This window comes from Falco peregrinus, chromosome 13, assembly GCF_023634155.1.
Source record: "Falco peregrinus isolate bFalPer1 chromosome 13, bFalPer1.pri, whole genome shotgun sequence".
Lineage (NCBI taxonomy): Eukaryota > Metazoa > Chordata > Aves > Falconiformes > Falconidae > Falco > Falco peregrinus.
In genome coordinates this window covers 3,053,049-3,073,602 of record NC_073733.1, presented here as the reverse complement: position 1 = coordinate 3,073,602, position 20,554 = coordinate 3,053,049, and the positions used below count along the sequence as shown (strand labels likewise).

General features: G+C 40.9%; 1 protein-coding gene across 2 annotated transcripts in view; it reads right to left on the bottom strand.

Moving 5' to 3' along the window:
• Positions 1–20,554, bottom strand: part of LOC101913316 (vascular endothelial growth factor receptor kdr-like) — a 141,987-nt gene that overhangs the window by 9,036 nt on the left and 112,397 nt on the right. For both annotated transcript variants that reach the window (XM_027784217.2, XM_027784218.2), the window contains exons 21-29: positions 20,242–20,407; positions 19,593–19,690; positions 18,515–18,637; positions 18,295–18,406; positions 12,822–12,921; positions 12,119–12,224; positions 9,615–9,739; positions 9,278–9,356; positions 5,934–6,028 (exon numbers count right to left, since the gene is read on the bottom strand). In XM_027784217.2, the coding sequence (XP_027640018.2) occupies positions 5,934–6,028; positions 9,278–9,356; positions 9,615–9,739; positions 12,119–12,224; positions 12,822–12,921; positions 18,295–18,406; positions 18,515–18,637; positions 19,593–19,690; positions 20,242–20,407 (1,004 nt within the window). The remainder of the gene's footprint in view (positions 1–5,933; positions 6,029–9,277; positions 9,357–9,614; positions 9,740–12,118; positions 12,225–12,821; positions 12,922–18,294; positions 18,407–18,514; positions 18,638–19,592; positions 19,691–20,241; positions 20,408–20,554) is intronic.

The following is a 20,554-nucleotide window of genomic DNA, read 5'->3' as shown; positions in this document are numbered from 1 at the left end:
ATTTCCTTACTGATTTTGCCTCTGCCTGACTTCTGAGCGCTGCAGCTGCAGGAGGCGATAAAAGAGTTGTTTGGTTTTGATAAATCTGCTCATAACTGTGAATGTCTCAGCGCGGTCCCACCTGACTGTTGGTATTCTCACCATGGCACAGCACTGAAGATTAGGCGTGTGAATTCCATGACATTCAACTGAAATGCATTTGCTCACTGACCCAAGCTAGTCACATTTTACACAATGACCAACCTGAAAACTTGTTTGTCCTTGCAAGAATGTGTGCTGTTTGGGGCAGGGTAAGGGGAAAGATGAGAATCTGAACACTGACGTTTCCTGACCTCAGGCAGATTTTGTAACCTAAAGGACCCTCTTTCATGATGTGCACATTTCTGTGGAGTGCTGGTCAAGGAAACATGTTTTGCAGAATGTGGTGATGTGGCTTCGTCCCTGTTTCATAGGCTGACTCGAGTTAGCCAAGGCACAGCACTGGACTCCTCTTTCAGAAAGATGTCTACAAGCTGGGGAGGTTTATGAAGGGAAGTACAAAAGTGGTGAAAGCACTGGAGGAACAAATACTAGATGGTTCAAAGAATGTGAATCGGTAGCAATGAATCAGCCAAGAGTGGCATTCATAATTAACAGCAAATCCTGCTACTCTTCAGGCTGTATTGCTATAGTGTCCCTGGGCCTGGTGCCAGTTTCAAGTCTGTTAGATGTAAACCCAAATGAGGTGGAGGAACCTACTGGTGTGGGTGCACTGCTGGTAATGGAAAGCCTGCCAGGTCTGTAAATAGGACTGTATCAAGGAGCCTGATTATCACAGAGCCTGGGCTCTGTGCTATTGCTTGCATGTGTTGTGTCTGCGTGGAACCACAAGATAGTGAGTAGGTCTGATGACCCAGACACCAGCTTGGACAAGTGCATTTTAGTGTGGTGCTGTGGGTAATGAGAGCTGTTAACAGTTCCCATTTTTACTGTGCTGTGTCAGATTTCCTGGTACAGATGAAGCTGAAAAGTCTAGGAATTAAACTAGATGAAGAAAAAGTTAGCCTGAATATTAAGTAATCTTTCTTAAGTTTTCTAGAGAGGTGTCAAAGTTGTTTAGAAGATACCCCAGAGGATAATCCTGTAATAGCTAGAAAGCCTAAATGACCTATGGGACTTTTCATCCTACTATGGTAAACCAGAGATTTTGGTTAGAGGTAGAAAAATACTGAAATCCTCAAAGAGCTGGGGAATCATTACCGGAGCTGTTTATTTTATGTGAGAGGGAGCCAGCTTCTATTAGCCTAAATCTCAGGGTCAATGACTTGAAGAGGAATGTGGAGGAAGAGAGATGTCTATAAGAAAATCGCTGTATGCAGTGAAGGACTGCAGTGCCAAGTGTAGCACTTATTCCCAGTGCTGTGGAGCAGCTCTTATTGCTTTGCAGTAAGGTGCCCAAGTATCTTGCCCTCAGTAGGAAAAACTAAAAGACTATTGTGTCCACATAGAAATCCTGGCCTTGTTCAGGAGCTGTGTTTAGGGACAGATGAGAAATTGAGCTGAGCGTTGCCAAGTAGAGCAGTTTGTCTCATGACCACATCTCATAATAACATGTAGGAGCTTCAGGGCTTTATAACAGCTTTCATAGGTGTTTAATGAGGCACAGAGTAAGAGTGATTAATTTTTTTTAATTTTTCTGCAATGAAAGAAATAAAAAGGTTATTTTTCTTCTGATAGTTATGACTGATTCACAGTTTGCTTTAATACATTTTAGATGGGGTGCTGTGCAGTAAGAATTTAATCCTGGGTTCCCCTCTGGCAGTATCAGTGCATCACTAGTCTACTGGCATGGAGAACTCAAGGGGTTAGGATCAAGAATTCATTGTTTTGAAACACTTCTAAATACAAAGTGCAGTGAACATAGAGTTTTAACAGGCCAAAACCACCCACTCCTTAAGTACGCATCCCCTTGCATGTGTGGCAGAGTTGGTCAGCTGTCCCTGACTCTAGCTCCAGCACTCAAGATGCAGTGAGATGAAAAGCACTGCAGTCAAAATCAAGCTGGTGACTACAGCCTTTCAAAATTCTCTTTTAGTGCTTGCCACTGTAAGCATGTAGTATAATCCTAGAAAAAAGTGGCTTGTGTAACTCCTGAGTAGCTACTCATTCAAAGTTACTTACATTTTGGAGAGCTCGAGTCAGGTCATAGTGCGAGGTGCTGCATGACACAACAGTAAGTACATTTGCTATCTCAGCATGCTTGTCACAGAAGAAAAATCTTCTGAAACTAAGTTCTGCTATGGAGCAAACACATTTCCGTGCCTCATTTTTCTGAGATGGTGCAAAATGGTTCTAGCTCTATCAGCTGGGATGTGTTTTTGTTGGGCACCTTGCATTTGGACATGAATGCCTGATGTTCCTGGTCAAAATCAGTTTGTTTCAATATTATTGACTTGCCTTAGGCCCAGTTTGGCTTTGGCAAAGGCAAAGCCCTCAGTGATGTGATCTGGATGCAGCATACAGAGCCCAGAGCATATCAGCTGAGCCTCAGTCAGCTGGTGTCATGGGACTTGGCCAGAACCAGATAAGTCATTTCAGAGCAACTGAGGATAATTGGGTTGGGGCAGGGGGAGAAGGGAAAGGGATGCAGGGAGGACAGACAACAGAGGAGATATCAAACCTATTATAATTTTAAACAATAACTTGATTATAAAGTCTCTGGGAGAATTTTAAAGCAGTGCTTGGCAGTAGCTTGTTAATATTATGAGATGAAACCTGACACCAGAGTCATCCCATTATTAAATCCCCTCTATGTTGAATGTGCTTCCTTGAATGCTAACTCCAGCATCATTATCCCGGTCAATCCTTCTGTCTCTCACTACAGCTACTGATGTGACTTTATACTTTAGCACTATAAAATGCTTAGAGCTCAGGAATTGTTAGTCCAGCCCAGCAGTCCCAGGCCCAGAGTATCAGATTCATCTTCAATAAACTCTTGACACTGACACTCCATGGTGAGTAGTGTTGGCAGATTTGAAACTTGACAGAGAAATGAATACAAGATAAATAAACAGCAAGATTTTGGCAAAAATACTGAATGCAGCCACCCTGGTTTAGAAAACATGCTAAGCCTCTGAACAGTTTTGTTTTAGAAAAGAAAGACTGTTTGAAAAGAGTCCAGGGTAAATGTTTTTGATAGAGAGAGAAACACAATTAACAAGGGTGACTTTATCTCTCCTATTGAACCAGCTCTCTCTTCTGACCTCTCCTAGACTATTCTATATGCTTTTGAGGCTTGTTTTTCAAACTGGCAGTGCAGGAATGCCAAGGGGTGTCATGTCCTCAAACAAAAGGGCATCAGGATGCTCTGCAACCATGTTAAAAATGTTATTTGTGCCAATGATAATCTGCAAGATTAAAAAAAAAAAAAAGCTGACAAAATAGCTTTCTTAGCTGGACTTCAGACACTCAGTGCAAGGATATGGCCAAGAAAAAACACACCTCTGTCCATTCAATGGTAGTTAGGGTCCTGGGAATAAGGAGACAACAAACACAGCTTGCTGCGGGGTTTGCTTTTATAGCAGACCTCTGTTGAGATGGTCTTTCATGGTCTGACTGGCACAGAAAGTATCAGGTATCTTGCAGTGGAATCCCTATGGAAGCTGACTGTAAATGGGGAGAGCCCCAGATGGTGTGGGGAAGGCAGAGATTCACGGAGCCCAGCAGAGCCGTGTTACTTCACATTCACTCCCAGTGGGCCTGATAACAGTTCAGGTTTTCCTGGAAATCTCTAAAGAGCGGGCTGTTATGGAATTTTTGAGTTTCAACATCTGGCTGGATGTTGATTTTTTCTGATTTTCAATCAGAAAGCCTGTAAGCGGGAGAGAGAGAACCTTCCTCTGCCAATTGTTCATCCAAACAGGAGAAATGCAGTGGGGGAAACAGTAGAGGCGACTGACAGAAATCTTTAGAAGGATAAATCCTATCAGGAAGGCTGTTTGTGTGTATGTTATGTGTTGGACTTGTGTCAACATGACATTGTGCAGAAAAGAGAGGTAAATCAGCCCAGGTAAAGCATCACAGCAGTGATGCACATTTGAGCTCCTTTTTTTAGATCTGGTGCCATTTGGTCTCCATAGCAATGCACTGTGCTGTGCAGAAATCCTCTCGGCATGTGCATAGGATAAAAACATGGAACCGTATCTAGATGTCTGCTAATCTCCCAACAGGCGCAACACTGGGACAGTACTACAGGGCAAATACTGTTGAACAACACTATTCCTGAAGTCACACTCCTGTCCAGCAGAATCTGTAGCATTTGAATGCTCCTTGTTAGCGCTGCAAGGCTCTCTAGCCTTCCTTATGTAACCTTTTTCCCTCTTCCTCTTTCTCCTTCTCTCCTGCCTTCAAACATCTAGGAATTTATGGTTTTAAGCCCTGAAAAGATAAAGCAAGCTCCTTCCATCTTGCTTTTCTCTCTGAGTGAGGAGTTAGCACCTCTGAATTGCTGTTAGATTCTGACTGTGCACTCTCATGTGAACTCTCCTACACTATGCAGAAATCACACTAGTTTTTTCTCATCTATAATTGCTCTTTAATGCAGAAAAATGGTGACTTGATGTTGAACAAGCAATTTCTCTGGTGGGAAAGATCATTGAGTTTAATACAGAAGAAACTAATAGAAATCTCATCAATAGATTTCAGAGAAATCTCTAGGCAATTCAGTAGAAGTCTAATTAGCTTAATTAACTGAATAGACTTGGAATTCCTTGCTACAGAATTGTTTGGTTGGTTTTTTTATATAAATTTTGGGTAGCTAATCTTTGAAATTTCTGCAGTTGGCATTTGAATCAGTAAAATGGGTTACTATTGTTATACTTTTCTAGGAAGGTGGAGAAGACATATTTCACTACTAGGTAAATTCTCTGCCTGTGCCTTATTGTTACAGAAATATAAAGAATGATGAGCTAACTGTTAGCTAAAAGCTAAAGATCTGCTTTTATTCTTCTGTGATTGTACTATGAATGGATAAACATATAGCAAACAGCGTCACAGCCTCTATTTGTAAACCAATTATGAACAATATAATTCATAGGATCATGAAGGTGGTAGGATTAAGGGACTTCTCTGTAGGACTGTCCTCATAGCTGTGATAAAGCAAATGTAGAAATCATCATTCTGGTAAATGTACATGTTTTGCAGTGCTTGTACTGGTTTTTATTATACAGGCCACCTTAACTTTTCTCACATCCCATCAATTGCAAAGGTGCCAGTCCTTCTGTATGTCTAAAGTTAAACATAGTTTTGTTAGCCACTGGTATAATTATAAATGCTATTTTCTGGATTAATGAATCAAGCTCTTCAAACTTTGTTCCATCAGTAAAGGAAAACACTGGAGAGACAGTCAAGAAACAGCTGAAGTAGATATGAATATTCTCAGCTCTTTTGCTCCCATTATTTGCCACGTGCAGGAGATCAGATCATGAACAAGATCTAGCTGCACTAGAGAGCACTCTTGGGGTTTTTGAATGTGATTCAGAATCACAGGGCAACTTGGAATTTTGGAAGAAGAGTTAAACTGATTTTTGAGACATTGTGTGCTCAAAGCTGATGAAATGAGTTTTCATTTTTATCACATGAATCAACATTTTTCATGTTAATTAACCTTTCTGTAACTGAAATGCAACAGTGCAGTATTCCTGTCAGAGACTTGGAACTCTGTTTTATGTTCAACTTCTTTTTGGAAGCAATGTTTACAGTATAACCTTCTTGATCTTAAAATACATTAACCATGGTCTTTCAGTTATAGGACTGAAATCTAGAGTTGCTTCTCCTTCTGGCTTGGTTAGATAGTTTAACAGTTTTCCTCTTGGAATCAGAAACAAAATTGCAGATTTCAGAAGCATTTTTCTGAGTGAGACACTGTCGTAAAAAAAATAACAAAAAGTACTCACGCTAGAGCCATGATCCCATAAGGCCAAGAACGGATTTCCAGCCTCTTCGGGCTTTTTATCTCATCTGACGTCAACACCATCCCACTGTCTGACTCCTGAGTAGCAAAAGGAAGAGGACATCAGCAGAGTGCCAAATGATCATGACAGCGTGTAGCGCTTTTAAATTAGAAATGGCTTCCATGGGGAGAGTGTGGAGAGGAGTCAGACTAAACCAGTATGAAAGCCAGTAGAGACAGAAAGCCAAGGAGCTAGTTAGAATACCAAATTCCAGCTATCTTATCTTATGATATTGCTTTTAGGCAAGTTAATAGGATTTCACCTTATAAAACTGTCTCCAGCCACAGACCAGCCAAAGCAAGGGCAGGAGAAAGCAACTTCTCCTTCACTGTGGCATGTAGAGGTTGGGGATCCCCGTCAGTGCAGTTATCATGGAGAGACTGCCAACAAGGTGGCCATCAGTAGATGTTCTGTTGTAGTGTCATATACTGATACTTGTGTACTGGAACTAACGTAGGAGCTACCAAGATATTCTATGTAATCCCAAGATTCCAACCAACAACCTGGAGGGCAAATGTTTGCATATAAACTCTCAGTTGTGTGCTATTATTAAAGTGATTAACACATAGATATGTCCAGTTGGTGTATGACATTAAGCCCATTCTTCAGAATATTCTCTTATTAGGGTCTATATTATCAGTTTTTATCCAACTGTTCCTCATAATGCTGCTATGTAGCCTGAGAATATTTGCCTTAGTTTTGTGATGATAAAGGTTTTTGATTAGTATTTTGAAAGAGTGCACTTAAATGAACATATCAAAAAACAATTTGATGTTTTCAAACTTGAAACTGGTATTAAGCATGACATATGGATACCATCTAGGTAGGGTATCTAAGATATGAACAGACAGAAATTCATAAAAATATATCCATTAATACTGGCTAGGCTCCTCAGAGGAAAAAATATCTGAAATACCTACTAGAAATACACTATTAGAAACACTGAAATTTTAAGGAAGTGGAAGTTCAGTATCATTTTGGGAAATCCCAGTGCTTTGCAAAGATACATAGCCTAAAAGGCTCATTGTACTTTGGTTATGGATTTTTTAATGAACTGTCCAACAAAGCTGTCTTGATTAGTTTTAAAGCTGAAGTTGTGATTCTGCTGCACTTGAAGTGCAGTCTCAAGGTTGCAATTAAGATTAAGCTGTTATTGTGCTAAGTGTCACACAAGTTCACACATATGCACAGTCCTTGTTTTAAGTAATTTTAAAAATATTAAATGTTCTGGGTGTTCCTTTGCATTTGAAATATTTTGGATGCTGGAAGACTGCATGTCTGTCTGCCTGTCAAAACCAAGAAGGCAAGACTTCAACATGGGAGGTGAAACTCTAGTTAGTCTTATTTTACCAGTCAAACAAACAGAAAAAATAATCCCAACAAACAATAAGTAAAAAGAAAAAGCCGTTTTATAAATGCTTTGGTAATATATCAGTTGTTAGTAAGATCAGTCTAGAAACTGATTTTCAAAGTATAAAGTAAAATCCTAAATTAATTAGGTCTGTCAAAACCTCAGTAGAACCCAGATTTTCTCTCTGGTTTTTAACTTGACTATTTCCCCTTAAAATGTGTGGTCTAGAAACAATTTATCTGAGTGCTGCTGTGGGTTTGGTTACAGAAGAACTGTTGAAAGAATATCAACAGAGAGTACAGATAAGTACCACAATTGCAGGAGGTGTGGTAGAGCACTTTTTGGAGTTCCTAGGCAACTATTTGAAATAATGACCTAATCAGTATTAATGTCTTGATATTCAAGATAATTTTAACAACACAAGTGCACTTACTTTGTCCAACAGTAGATCACACCATAATTTTGCTTTAAAAGATCCCCAACGAAATATCACTTTTATTTCTGATCTGGTAATGTATTATTACCCTTTTTTGAAACTCTTCCCCTGTCATGTAAGGACTTATTTTAAAATGCCACGAACAGGGAGCATTTAGGAAAGTAGTGCTCATGCTGGCAGCAGTAATCTCTTACTGATACCAGATATATCTAGTAAATGTCTTTGTGTGATTCAGGAACAGATTTTTTTCTTGTGAGAGGAAAGATGCAAGAGCCAGAGAAAATTCTAAGCCTTCTAATCCCTAAGATGCACTGATAAAGGCACAGAAATTACATCTGGCCAAATACTTGGGAGTAATGGGCTTCCATTTGTCCTAATAGATAGATATCCGAGAGATAGATGAGAAATATGCTATATTTGTCGAGGACACAAAGTATGTCAAGGACAAAGTGTAGCTAGAGACTTGACCTTTCTTAAGAGAGTGGGTCTGAGGAAACGCTGTCTGTCCAAAAGGGGGTCTTAGCTGGAGCTAAAAGTAGACAGGCTGGCTTGTTTCTATAGGCATCTTTCCTTACTTTTGCTGCTCCTAGCCATCTGATGCTTGCCCTCTTCCTCTGTTAGAAGGTTTCCAGAGGGCTTCAAGCTTCCTTCCTAAACTTCAGTCTGCTTGAGATGTGTGTGCATTGCTAAGATCCCTCTTTAGTGGCACAGAATCTGTCATTGAGGCAAGTGGTGTGGACTGCACATGGCACTGCAGCCAGTGAGTACCTGAACCATAGAGGATATTTATGAGTTGGGGTGGGGATGGAGTTGTTTGGATTTGTTTGTTTTTTAAATAAGGCAGAAAATATAGGAAAAAAACCCAAACCACCTCCACCCTTGGAACCTTTAATTTCAGAGGAAGCCAATGAGCAGAACCATCATTCTGTAACAAAACAAGCCTTTGTTTTCCACTGAAGTGAAAATGCAACCTTTCAACACTCTCCCACCCTGCAGTGTCATTGAAGCAGCAATAAATATGTTCACTCAGGGTGAAGGAAATCCAGGGTTAAAGCCCTTTGTGTGGATCAAGTAGAGCAGGAACTTGAATCTTGGTCTTGTCTTTCCAGAACCGAACACCCTCGCCACCACCAAGTTACCAGCTGTATCAGCCAGCCGGAATGTGTTCTGGACACATTTCCTTCAAAAGGCTCTGTTTCAATGAGCTGCCATTTTCTTATGGTGGAAAAAACATATTGAAATATGTAATACAAAGCCCATTAGCCTGATCAAAGCCAGGATAATCATGCATGAGCTTCTCTCTAAACTATTTGTTAAGCTAAATGCAGGTCCCTCTTTGTTGTCACACAGACCTATGTGTGGGATGCTAGGGCCAAATATTCTACTTGATTTAAGGCTTTTTCTTACTAAACAGATTTCAAAAGCTCTAATAAGTGTTTCTGGTGCTGGTGACAAGTGATCTGTGAACGTGGTGGAGAGGGATGCAATCACCTCACTTACCTCATGCATCACTTTCTCCTTTTCCACTGGCACCTCATCAAATGTCTTCACACTCAGTGGTCGCTTCTTGCTGTTGTTACTGAAAGCAAGAAAGTTGAGGGGTCAGCATAAAACCCAAGCAGATGCTGCACCAGTTGGTGGCTCAGTTAACATCCCTGATACAGCTCAGTTTCCTGGACCAGTTTTCTTTTTCATCTCTTGTAACTCATAAACAATACCCTGACAAATGTGGCTGTCCAACTCCCTTAAAACAGCCATGTTGAGAGAGGACAACAAAGACTGCCCAGCTATATGAAATCTTTCTTTCCCTTTCACCTCCTGTATATAATTTTCTTACCCGGTTTCCACTGCACTCCAGCGATTAACACAGTTGTTCAAGTTTTCTTCCACAGGGCAAGTTTTGGAGTTAGATTCTCCATCAGGACACAAGGTGATGTTCAGTGGAATATAGTCTTTACCATCCTATATAATTCATAACATAAAAGAACACAAAGGTGGTAAAGCATCAATTTTTTTTTTGTATTTGTATTTTTTGATTTTGTATGTTATCTCAGATGTAAAAGGTTATTTTATTCTACAGAGCTTTACATTGAGAAAAGACTAGATTTTATTTTAACTTTACTTATGATGTTTCTTCAAAGTGATGATGTTGTTTTTCACAACATGGGGAAGTTAGAATGTGTAGCTTTATCCAACATTTACTGTGTAGGAGGCTTTGTATTAGGAAAACAGTACACTTTGTGAAACCTGTGATGTGGAATGGCTGAAAACGGTCTCTCATGTTCCAGTACTCATCTGCAGTTAGCGTGTTTTCTCTTCCAGGCCTCTCAGCCCAAGGTATTGCTTCACTGGTCTTTATAGCAGTTACCAGACTTCTAAATGTCCCTCACATAGCAATGTGACAGTTGTATTGAGGATGTCAGTATATGTGCAACCCATTTAAAAGTAGCTGGCTTTGCTGGCTTTCACAGCAGCATCTTTGATGTGTTTGCAGCAATTTCTTTGTGATCGTTACCACATTCCAGATGTGTGGCTGTTCAGCCTTAGTGAAGGTGAACAGAATTTCACTGATCTGCACTTCAGGAAAGCAGTCCTCTATTGTCATCGCATTGGCCTTTTGGGGAATTCCAAGGCACCAGTCCCAGGGACACCTAAATCCAACTTTAAGACTTAAGTTTGGGAGAAGGGAGGGAGCAGCATGAAGTCATGAAACCCCTATGGCTGATATGACTTTAACAGATTTTGGAATTGGTAAAAGAATGTTGCCTATGCATAGACTTTTTGCTTATATTCAACTTAAGGAGTTGCAGCTTAGGAAGAGATGGTCTTTAAAATGGTAGCCCTAAAGGATTTTATTATTTGTCCTTACAAGAAATTGATGCTGCACATCTTATTAAGCTCTACATTGTCATTACACCCCTGCAGTAATCTTCAGAAATGAGTCTTCCTTTAAGTCCTGAAACTATTTATCCAAATTTCCCTGTGCTTTTTTTTTTTTTTTTTAATTTTGAGAAGCTGTTAAGTGCCCTATTCCCTTATCATGGTTTTTATGTCTCCTTAATTTACTTTGGTTATAGCATAAAACTCACTAGCTTTTCATATTGCAAGCTGGGCCCTCTTCAACTTAGCTTCACTAAATTTGTTTACAAACAGAATGGAGCTGGAGGAGAGTGTTTGGTTTCTTCTTAAATTAAATTGACAGTTACATAACTGGTCTAGTTGTTTTTACTGACAAAGAAAACAACTGATTTAACTACTATGAAATGAATAATTGTCCAATTGACTTTCTGAGCTTTAAACTGCATCATTTGAAAGCTCCTAAGAGCACTGATAAGCATAAGGTCAGAAAACGAGAAAGTTCAGACCAACTACCGGCAGTTGTATCAGGTTTGTGTGGCAAGGTTTTGGTAGCAGTGGGGGGGGCTACAAAGGGTGGCTTCTGTGAGAAGCTGCCAGAAGCTTCCCCCGTGTCTGGTCTGGAGCAGTCTGTTCCTGAAGCACTGCACCCTGTGCGAGGGACCCAGGCTGGGGCAGCGTGGGGAGAACTGCAGCCCATAGGAAGGACTCAAGTTGGAGAAGTTCATGGACGGCTGTCTCCCATGGGGGGACCCATGCTGGAGTGGGGGCAGAGTGTGAGGAGGAAGGAGCAGCAGAGACAGTGTGATGGACTGACCACAGCCCCCTTCCCTGTGCCCCTGCGCCACTCGAAGGGGAGGAGGGAGAGAAATCAGGAGTGAAGTTGAGCCCAGGAAGAAGGGAGGAGTGGGGAGAAGGTGTTTTAAGATTTGATTTTATTTCTCATTACCCTACTCTGATTTGATTGGCAATAAATTAAATTAATTTTCCCCAAGTCGAGTCTGTTTTGCCCATGACGGTAGTTGCTGAGTGATCTCCCTGACCTTATCTCAACCCAGGAGCCTTTTGTTATATTGTCTCTCCCCTGCCCAGCTGAGGAGGGGTGACAGAGCAGCTTGGTGGGTGCCAGGCACCCAGCCAGGGTCAGCCCACTACAGCAGTTTACTATGTTGGAATCTAATTAAAATTGGTTGTGAGATAAAGCACTATTGTTCCTCTAAGGGGCAACTGAGCCTTTTTTTAATTAATGTAAGTTTCTGCTTATTATGGATGGATAAACATCTGGTTTTGAAATATAATCCCCTTTGAATAGTTCACATTTTCTTTACTCATTCCAGTAGCCATTTTCCTTGTGACCTCTGTTATGAACTCAAATCTAATACTACTGCTCAACATAGTCTTTACTTGTGTACACACCTACACATATCCACATATATATACATCTATATGTGCACATTTGTTGAAGAAATGTTTGTATTGCTGTACCTGCTGTACGTTGGCTTGAAGAAGATCTCCTAAGCGCTCCACAAGCTCAGTGAAAGTAGGCCTCTCTGTGGGGACTCCATGCCAACAATCCAGCATCGTCTGGTAGCTAGATATAAACCACAGGTATTAAGAAAGGAAAAGGATAGGAGCTTTGTTTTCTAACTGTTTCTTTCTGCTGCTCCTTGTTTTGGTCATTGTTTGGATAGTTTTGAATTAAGACAAGTTCAAATCTCCATGTACTGAAATTCTATTCCAGTTTCCACATGGAATGCTTTTTCCTTCTATATTCCTGCCTCAGCTGAATCTGTAGGCTTCTTATTTTCACCTAACTTAAAACTTGACTGCTGGGCCCCACTGATATCGCTGAAATAAATCATAGTTATGGATGCTTAGTTCCTGTCACAGAACTGGAAATCAAGGCAGACACAGTAATCTCCTGAACTGAGATTCATGAACTACAACTGACTGGCGGCAGGGGGGGCGGGATCTGTTAATCTTGTTGTTGGCAAAGGTCAAGCTGACTTGGTCCGTGGTATCAGGACACCCAAGATATGCACAACTACAACATTTACTGAAAACAAAATATAAAATAAATAGCTGTCATCTGATGAGGTCTCCTTCCCTCTCCGCACTTAAATACAATCTTTTTAGTAATACTTAAATGAAATGTATCAGCTCTCAATAGAAAACCAGGAGCTCTTACACTTCTGGAGTAGAGTACTCTGGAGATCTCATCCGAGTTCCTTCTTTGAGCCGTCGGCAAAAGTCTTCATCTATCTGCACTCCAGGGTATGGTGAAGCACCTGATAGGAGAAATAAGGAGGAGGCTCCAGAACGGCACAATCTCTGTTTCCCAGTCCAGTGAATTAAACACATATCAGTTATTTCTGCTGAGCATTTGAGATTACCTACAGTCTGACAGTAAAAGAAGCTAGAGCAAAGAAGAGGCTGTGATCACTTACTATCTACACATTTTGTTTGGAAATCTGTTACAGATTCGCTCTGTCTCTTTAGAGATTTCAATCATGCTGTCCCATAAATCCATGCATTTATGATACAACCAGGACCACTCCAAGGTGAAATATGGCAGAAGAGAAATAAAATTGTCTTAGTTTGAGACTTCAAATGACCTCTTGGTCAGTAGTAGAAAAGTTCCAGCTCATTCAATTTGTTACATACTGTTTGCCGAATTGTTCATCTGCTAGTATCCTGTGCTATGTGACTACACATGAAGGAAGCCCTGCTCATCATTCACTGCCTTAGAATCTCTGGCCTCACTGGCCCCTGTGAGTAACTGCAGAGAAGCTGTAAGCCTCTGGCTCCTGTGGAAAGCCCTGAGAACCCTGCAGTTCAAGCTCAGGTGTGGAATTATAGTCCTCCCCTCCTGGTTCACCGATGTAGTATTGTATATGTATTATGCAGTCCTGTAGGTAAAATTTCCTTGAAAAATGATCTTCCAAGTTTTTAGCTTTGTTTTCTTTTCTTCGTGTGTGTTCACTGCTGCTTATTTGCAGGGCCACTCTAGTTGGTGTGAAACCTGGGAGGACAGTTCATGGCAACTGTAATCGCTTTTGAGAGGTAGAGTTCTGTAAAAGGACTGGAACTAATATATTGCACAGAAGTTAGCCTAGCAGTTTTCAAAATGAAGGAGTGAGACTTGTTTCACTTTCCTATGTAAATGGTTATCTTCAGAGAAATGACTAGTATAAATATATATATATATATATATAATATGCTCTTCAACTAATGAGCAAGTGGGGGCTTTTCAGAGGTTATGATCTTAATTGTATGGGATCTGCACTTTGTGATGCACCATAAATAAGGAGAGCAAATATATAATATGAGAAAGTGCTCTGACATCTGAGTAATCCAGGCCTCATAGGTAAAAAATTCAAGAGCTGTCTACAATGAAGTTTGAAAGGTTACTGAACCTGTTGTGGATAGACCTAAAAGATCCGTACGCTTTCCTCCCCTCTCAGCAGAGGCTTCACATGCAGTGCAACCCTTGTCTTTCACATTTTAGCATCCTAGAGGCTGGATGGTGAATTTGGAAAAAAATTTAATCAAGTCTTAACATAGGGGATTGAATGGAATCTGCATCTGTATCCAGCCCTCAAGGAATATTATGATTTACTGCCTAAAACATTCCTGCCTATTTCCTGCATTTTTTTTCCCCCATTTGGAAATGCCATCATGTGCTGTGCACTTGGGGGCACAACAAGCACAGCAGAAATCTTTTGGATAAAAGCAGTGAAGAAGGTGCCAAAATATGGCTGTTTCCAGAATTATTCTATACTGAGAATCTGACCCCTTAATCTGCAAAACTATGCACTGGGGAGCAAAGATCCTGGCAGCTTCCTAAGAGGGCATCTCAACACAGCAGATAGGCTCTGATGACATTTAGAGCTCAGGGGTGCTTAGCCACAGCACATTTGAATTCCCTTGACGTGCAAGTATCAGATCATAGTATTAAGAGTGTTTCCTGGAGTTATATAGCTTGGAAATAGCCAGTAGCATCATTTCTGCTTTATATCTTGATTTTCCTCCCATGTCTTTGGCCTGCCATTGTGATCATAATAACCCGGTAATTAAATGCTCAGCTCACGTGGCAACACCCAACAGCCAAAGATCTCAAAATAGGCCTCTCTCAGCTCACAAGATCTCTCTGAATAAACAGATGGATAGAAACTATAGTGTCACTTTCCCACAGTTACACTGTGACAAAAGGGTAAGGCTAGGAGCAGGCTTTGGGGGCACTGACTGCTGTCCAAGCTTCTTAACGGCTGTCTGTGTAGATCTCCTGAACTCTCACTAGCTTGTCTTTTCATCTGTGGGGTTTTATCTGTGCAAACCTTTACAAGGTACTGAGGCATCATAAGTACATCTGTGTATTGCCCAGCTGATCCCATAACTATTTAACAGTGGCGCGGCCTCTCAAGAGGAGTGAGCATAAACCCCACCTGATCTAGTTAGCTCTAGGTGGTCAATGTACTGGGGCAACACTGAAAACACCACCCCTCACTAGAGAAGAGATGGACTGCATGGCTTTTTCATTCATTTCTGACTGCATTCTGTGATTGTTGTGCCACCGTGGCCAACGGATCTCCATAAGGAGGAGCTGAATGGAGTCATGCCATTGATGAGCTGCGGTTTTACACTGACCATCCTGATGCGCAAAAGAAACCCCTCAGTTTGCTGAGTATCACTGGCTAGATCTGGCTCATGAGCACAGCAGAGGTTATTGGTAAAAATCAGTCTTGCAAGTAATACTGATTGTGACTGAGGCCTTGAAGGCAGCATGGTACAATTGAGTGAGGAGGGATGGAGAATTCCACTTGAGCTCATAATCTGAGTTACCTTTCTTTGATTACATCATTGATCATATCAGCTGTAATATGTTGGTGAGAGCAAGTACAGGGAGGGCAAAGAAGAATAATTTTTGGCAAGATCTTTTGGTAGTTTGTATTTTGACCAGTGCAGGCCTCCTACCAGCTGGAGGCAGCTCAGACCATAAAAGCCCAGAACTCTTCCTTTTCCACCTCCACTCAGCATTGTACTTCATCTGGACTATGTGATAAGCCTAATAACTTGGACTGGGATGCTGGGACAGCTCAGGAGAAATGTAGGCTGAAACATATGGCGTAAGGTCTACACATGATGTTTTCCTTAGGGGAAATCTCTTCCAAAATGCTCAAAGATGTGGCATGCATTGGGTAAGGTAGCACTCTTTTGATCTTGGTTTTATTTTAGTAGGATAATAAGATGCTGATGTTATACTACCAGGCAGTTCTTGTTTACATAATTATCTTTGATTGCTTTTTGAACAGTGCACATTTAAATTCCAGGAGACACCGACATTCTGTGATGCGGCATGTAAGTGATTTCAAGATTTATTAAACGTTGCTGGCATTACCTGACACGAGGTGTGCTTACTCCATTTAAATAATGCAATGCTCAATGCAAATTCAGCCCCAAATGAAAATTAACAAGTCCCGATTTCCTTGTGTATCACCAAAATGGATCCAGATGTCAGCCTTTCTGGGGGAAGCCTATCATTCAGCTTCTGAACCTGAAAGGACCCATGTCCAGACTAAACTGTGCATTTTACTAATCAGTGTTTTTTCCTTTTTTAAAGAGGGTGCTAAGTCTGTGGGACCCAGTAAAAAGCAGCAGTTGTAAATGGGAGCCAAAACATACCCTGTAGCAGCGACAAATAACTTCCATCCCTTGGCTCTCAATGATCTGTAAAACTTTTATATAAGAGAATTCAATCAGTGACACAAATCCTTAATTAAATATTTATCGTGTGAGCTGTAGATGTGAGTAGTGCCAAACCACAGACATGCCTGGATGATCTGTATGAAAAACCCTCTTAGAGAAAATGACTGCTTTTGAATCTGTGCCACAGATTGAAGAAAGTAGTTTGTGATCTACGTCATAACGAGGGCAGAGGCTGCTCTACAGATGGCAGCCCTTGCAGTAATTCAGTAGATTCCTCTGAATTCAGAAGAGGACAGTCTATTGTTCCAAGTAAGCACCTTCATTAAGAAAAGAGGCTATCTAAAATTAAAAGAAATCAGGTAAATTATTTTTTAAAATAGTTAAAAATAGAGATGAATTTCAGTGACTATATTTTAAATTTTATTAATCTTCAGTATTAGAGGCCAAATGACCTGAAGTTCACATCTGTTAAACTCTGTCAGGACCTTTGGGAATGATATAAACACTTTGCCATCTGCAGTGGTCCTGGCCATTCATCAGTATTCAGTTCATTTGGTTCCTTGGAGATGCCCAGTGGAGACACTGTCCCCTCTGAGTGCGTCTCTGCATGCTAATGGGAATACATCTGCTTGACTAATCTATTAGAACTGGGGCATTGCGGGTCTTTCTGTGGCATTTCAAAACACATGCAGCAGGTGAGGCTGTTACAGAGCTATGAAAGTATTACACCAAAATAACAAAACTCTAAATAAATAAGGCTGAACTCTGGAGAAAGCAATAACTGCCATTTGTTTTAACCATCTGAGTGTGAACTTTCTGTTTTGTGTGCTGATATGAACAAGAGAAATCAGGCTGTGACCTTTGCAGCCAGCCCTAAACAAAGATTAGGATAGAAGCAGCTCCAGACTTTGCATCCAGATCTGGACTTGGCATCTTCAGCCTGATTGTTAATTTCAACTGATCCACGAACCAAAGATAGTAGGAGATTACAGAGTTTACTTTAAAATTCAGCAGCTTAAGTTGACAATGGTTCTTGTACTCTTTTGTCTGCAAATGCTGATTAAAAAGCCAGAGCTGACATTCCTAAATTCCCTCAGGAAAACAAAACTTGCGACTCTGCAAGGAGAATTTGAGGCGGCAAAGTCTAACTGTCTGTAAGACTGCTTGTCTAGATTTCAGGGGTTTATCTGCTGGACAGTAACCAGATCTCAGTGAGGCTGAGGTTTCTAGCAGCACCATAAGATGAAATCTATAGTACTTAAGGAAAACCATTACTAGTCTTTCAAAAATGTTGTGGCTTGCAAATGATATGGCCAGAAGAGTAAGCATTCTACCTGTTTGCTGCTGAAATTACTTACACAGCCTAGCACTGGTTCTCCTATCAACGTGGTGGCAGCTGCTGCCAAGACATTTTCCTTACTTAGAAAATCTTACTTAGATTTTGTGGGGAAGATAACCAAGCTGGGGTAAAATGTCATGTGGGCAAGCTCCCTGGTGTTCCATGGGCTGCCACTAGCAACATCAGACCACTGTGTCAACAGCAGTGAAAACCTCTGTGACCTTTGAGCTCTGTGGTTTCCTGAAGCAGACTGCTGAGCGGAAAATATGGTTTGACAAGGAAACTTCTTTATTGCTCTCAAAGAAATATTTCACTGACGAGCAGCAGAGGCTTGCATTATCTCTGTGCTCTGTTGGTTTTGGTTATTACAAATGTTAGGCCCATGGTTCTGGATTTTATTTTGTTCCCCCCTCTTCAATGTTCAGTGTTTTCATGTATTTTGCCAGGTTGAGTTCTCTTTGACTTCACTCCAGTGACTATTTTATACCTGATCTGCACTGTGCACTTTTACTAACTGAAACAGAAAGATGGCACCATGTTATCACTTTTTGTTAAAAGATTTTCTTAGCAATAGAGCCATAAATTAGGGGAAAAAAGGCTTGTAAACCTTTCTTACCTAGGGAAAATATTTCCCATAGCAGCACTCCGAAAGACCATACGTCACTCTGTGTTGTGTAAATTTTGTCGAAAATAGCTTCTGGAGCCATCCATTTGAGTGGAAGTCTTGCCTAAGAATGCAAAAGACACAAGATGTTGACAGAACTGTTGTTATTGACTTGCCGAAGCCCTAGGGGAATAAAAACTGGAGATCAGCATTTCAAGTTTCTTCCACTTACATCTCCTTTCCGTACATAGTCAGGGTCTTTATAAATATCCCTGGCTAGTCCAAAGTCACAGATCTTAACCACGTTGTTCTCTGAAAGAAGGATGTTCCTTGCTGCCAAATCCCGATGAATGCACTGTGAAGGAATGAGGAGAAGCAAGATTATAGGGTTCGCCTGGACAACAAGCCCCTGCTAGAGCTGAAATCATGAGACCTTCTTTGGAAATGGAAAGATCAATGAACTTCTGTTTAGAGCAGGTTAGAAAGGGAAACTGTGTGTGGGAATCTGCCGCAAATGTACTGTCATATGCAAAAGAGAAAATAGCTCAGGGAACAAGCCAAGTATTACAGTTTTCTGATTTTTCTATGTGAAATAACGGTCACAGTTATGTTGAAATGAAGGGAGTGCCATTTTCCAGGCAATTGTTCCTGGGAAATTTGGGAGACGTCAAAAATCAGCAGCTGTTACAATTGCAAATGCAGTCGAGTGTGTGTGTGAGACGGGAGTAACAGTGCTCATGGTTTCTGTGTGTGCTACCATGGTAGCTATGTGGTAAGTGCAAGCTCTGTTCTGGGTATACTCTGGCATGTGTATTACATTCAATTTACTTGAAAAGTGGACGTTCCACAGGCTACAAACATATGGTTTTTTTAATCCAAAAGAGGTGCTAACTTTGCTGATAGTCTTCAACCTTGCTGACAAGCCAAATAAATAGCTGGATACTCCCTCTTTATTTTTCAGTAGTACTTTTGTTGACTGTACCAGAAGGATCTTTCTCTATGAGAAGTCTTTTCTACATTTAGTTATGAGACAGTTCTGTGAATTGTCTTAGAATTGGACTGTATTCACTCCTTCTATCTATCATCTTACAGATGCCAGTCCTTGTAGCCAATAACATGATGGATGATATTTCTTCACAACTCCTTCAGTGCTACTTATTGCTTAACCACCAGAGCTAATGGAGCTCTGACACTTTAATATAAGAGCACAAAGCAGATTACTCAGGCTCAAAAGTGTATTTGGATTTCTTCATATCAGATACTCATGATTCTGTGAAAGAAATTCAGCCCTGAGGTTTTAATGAGCTCACTTTTCGGGAGGCGAGAAACTCCATGCCTTTTGCCACTTGGAAGCTATAGCAAATCAGATCCTCCAAAGTCAGGGGCCGCTTGTACAGGTCCTCAGCATCTAGGAGAGATCAGAGACATGGCAAAACACTAGAGCAGCAGCTCCAAACTTTTTTGGCACTGGTGCCACTTGCACAGTGATGATCCCAGCCCTGCATCTGAGTTTTGTTACATGAGTTCTCTACTAGGATTACATCTTTGGTTTAGGAACCATTGACCTAGAAGCAGAAGATGAGGTGATTAAAGAAGTTCCATCCAACGTTAATCATGTCAGTTAGCTACGGGGAAAACAACATCTGGGGAGAAAAGTGAGGGAAACTATTTTAGTGAGCGAGTGACAAGACTGGGAACAGACTGACCCCGCAAATCTCCAGGTAAAATATTGCTATTACCCCTCTTCTACAACAGGAGCAGCTTTTATATGCATACGTTATTACAAATCTCTTTTTGTGTAAAATTGGAGTGAGGCACAGGCAAGAGAAAGAATTTGCAATTTCAAGAGCAAGTCAAGCTATGTAAGGGCTTGTAAAGTATGTGACAGCGTGTGTGGCATTAGCCAAGTAACAGAAATCTTTACAATAAAAGATCTGGGATTAGGTAGGTTTCTTTTACCTTCTTCATCATCTTCTGAATCACTGTAACTCTTATCTTCAATAAATCCTGAGCTGGCAGAGCTTCCTGTGCTGGCTACACTCTCAAGTCGCCTCTTGATGAGTTCGGTCAAATCACTGTTGGACTCATCCAGACTTTTCTCTGCTTGGTCAGAGTTTTCCTGGGACTAGAAATGGTATAAAACTGATTTTTAGCTTTGGATGATGCAATTCCTGGGGATTCAAAATACGTAACAAGTATCATATGGAGAAAGCGTCCTCTGAAGATGAGCTGAAAACATGTTGGAACATGATGTTCCCTGAGTAGCGGAACT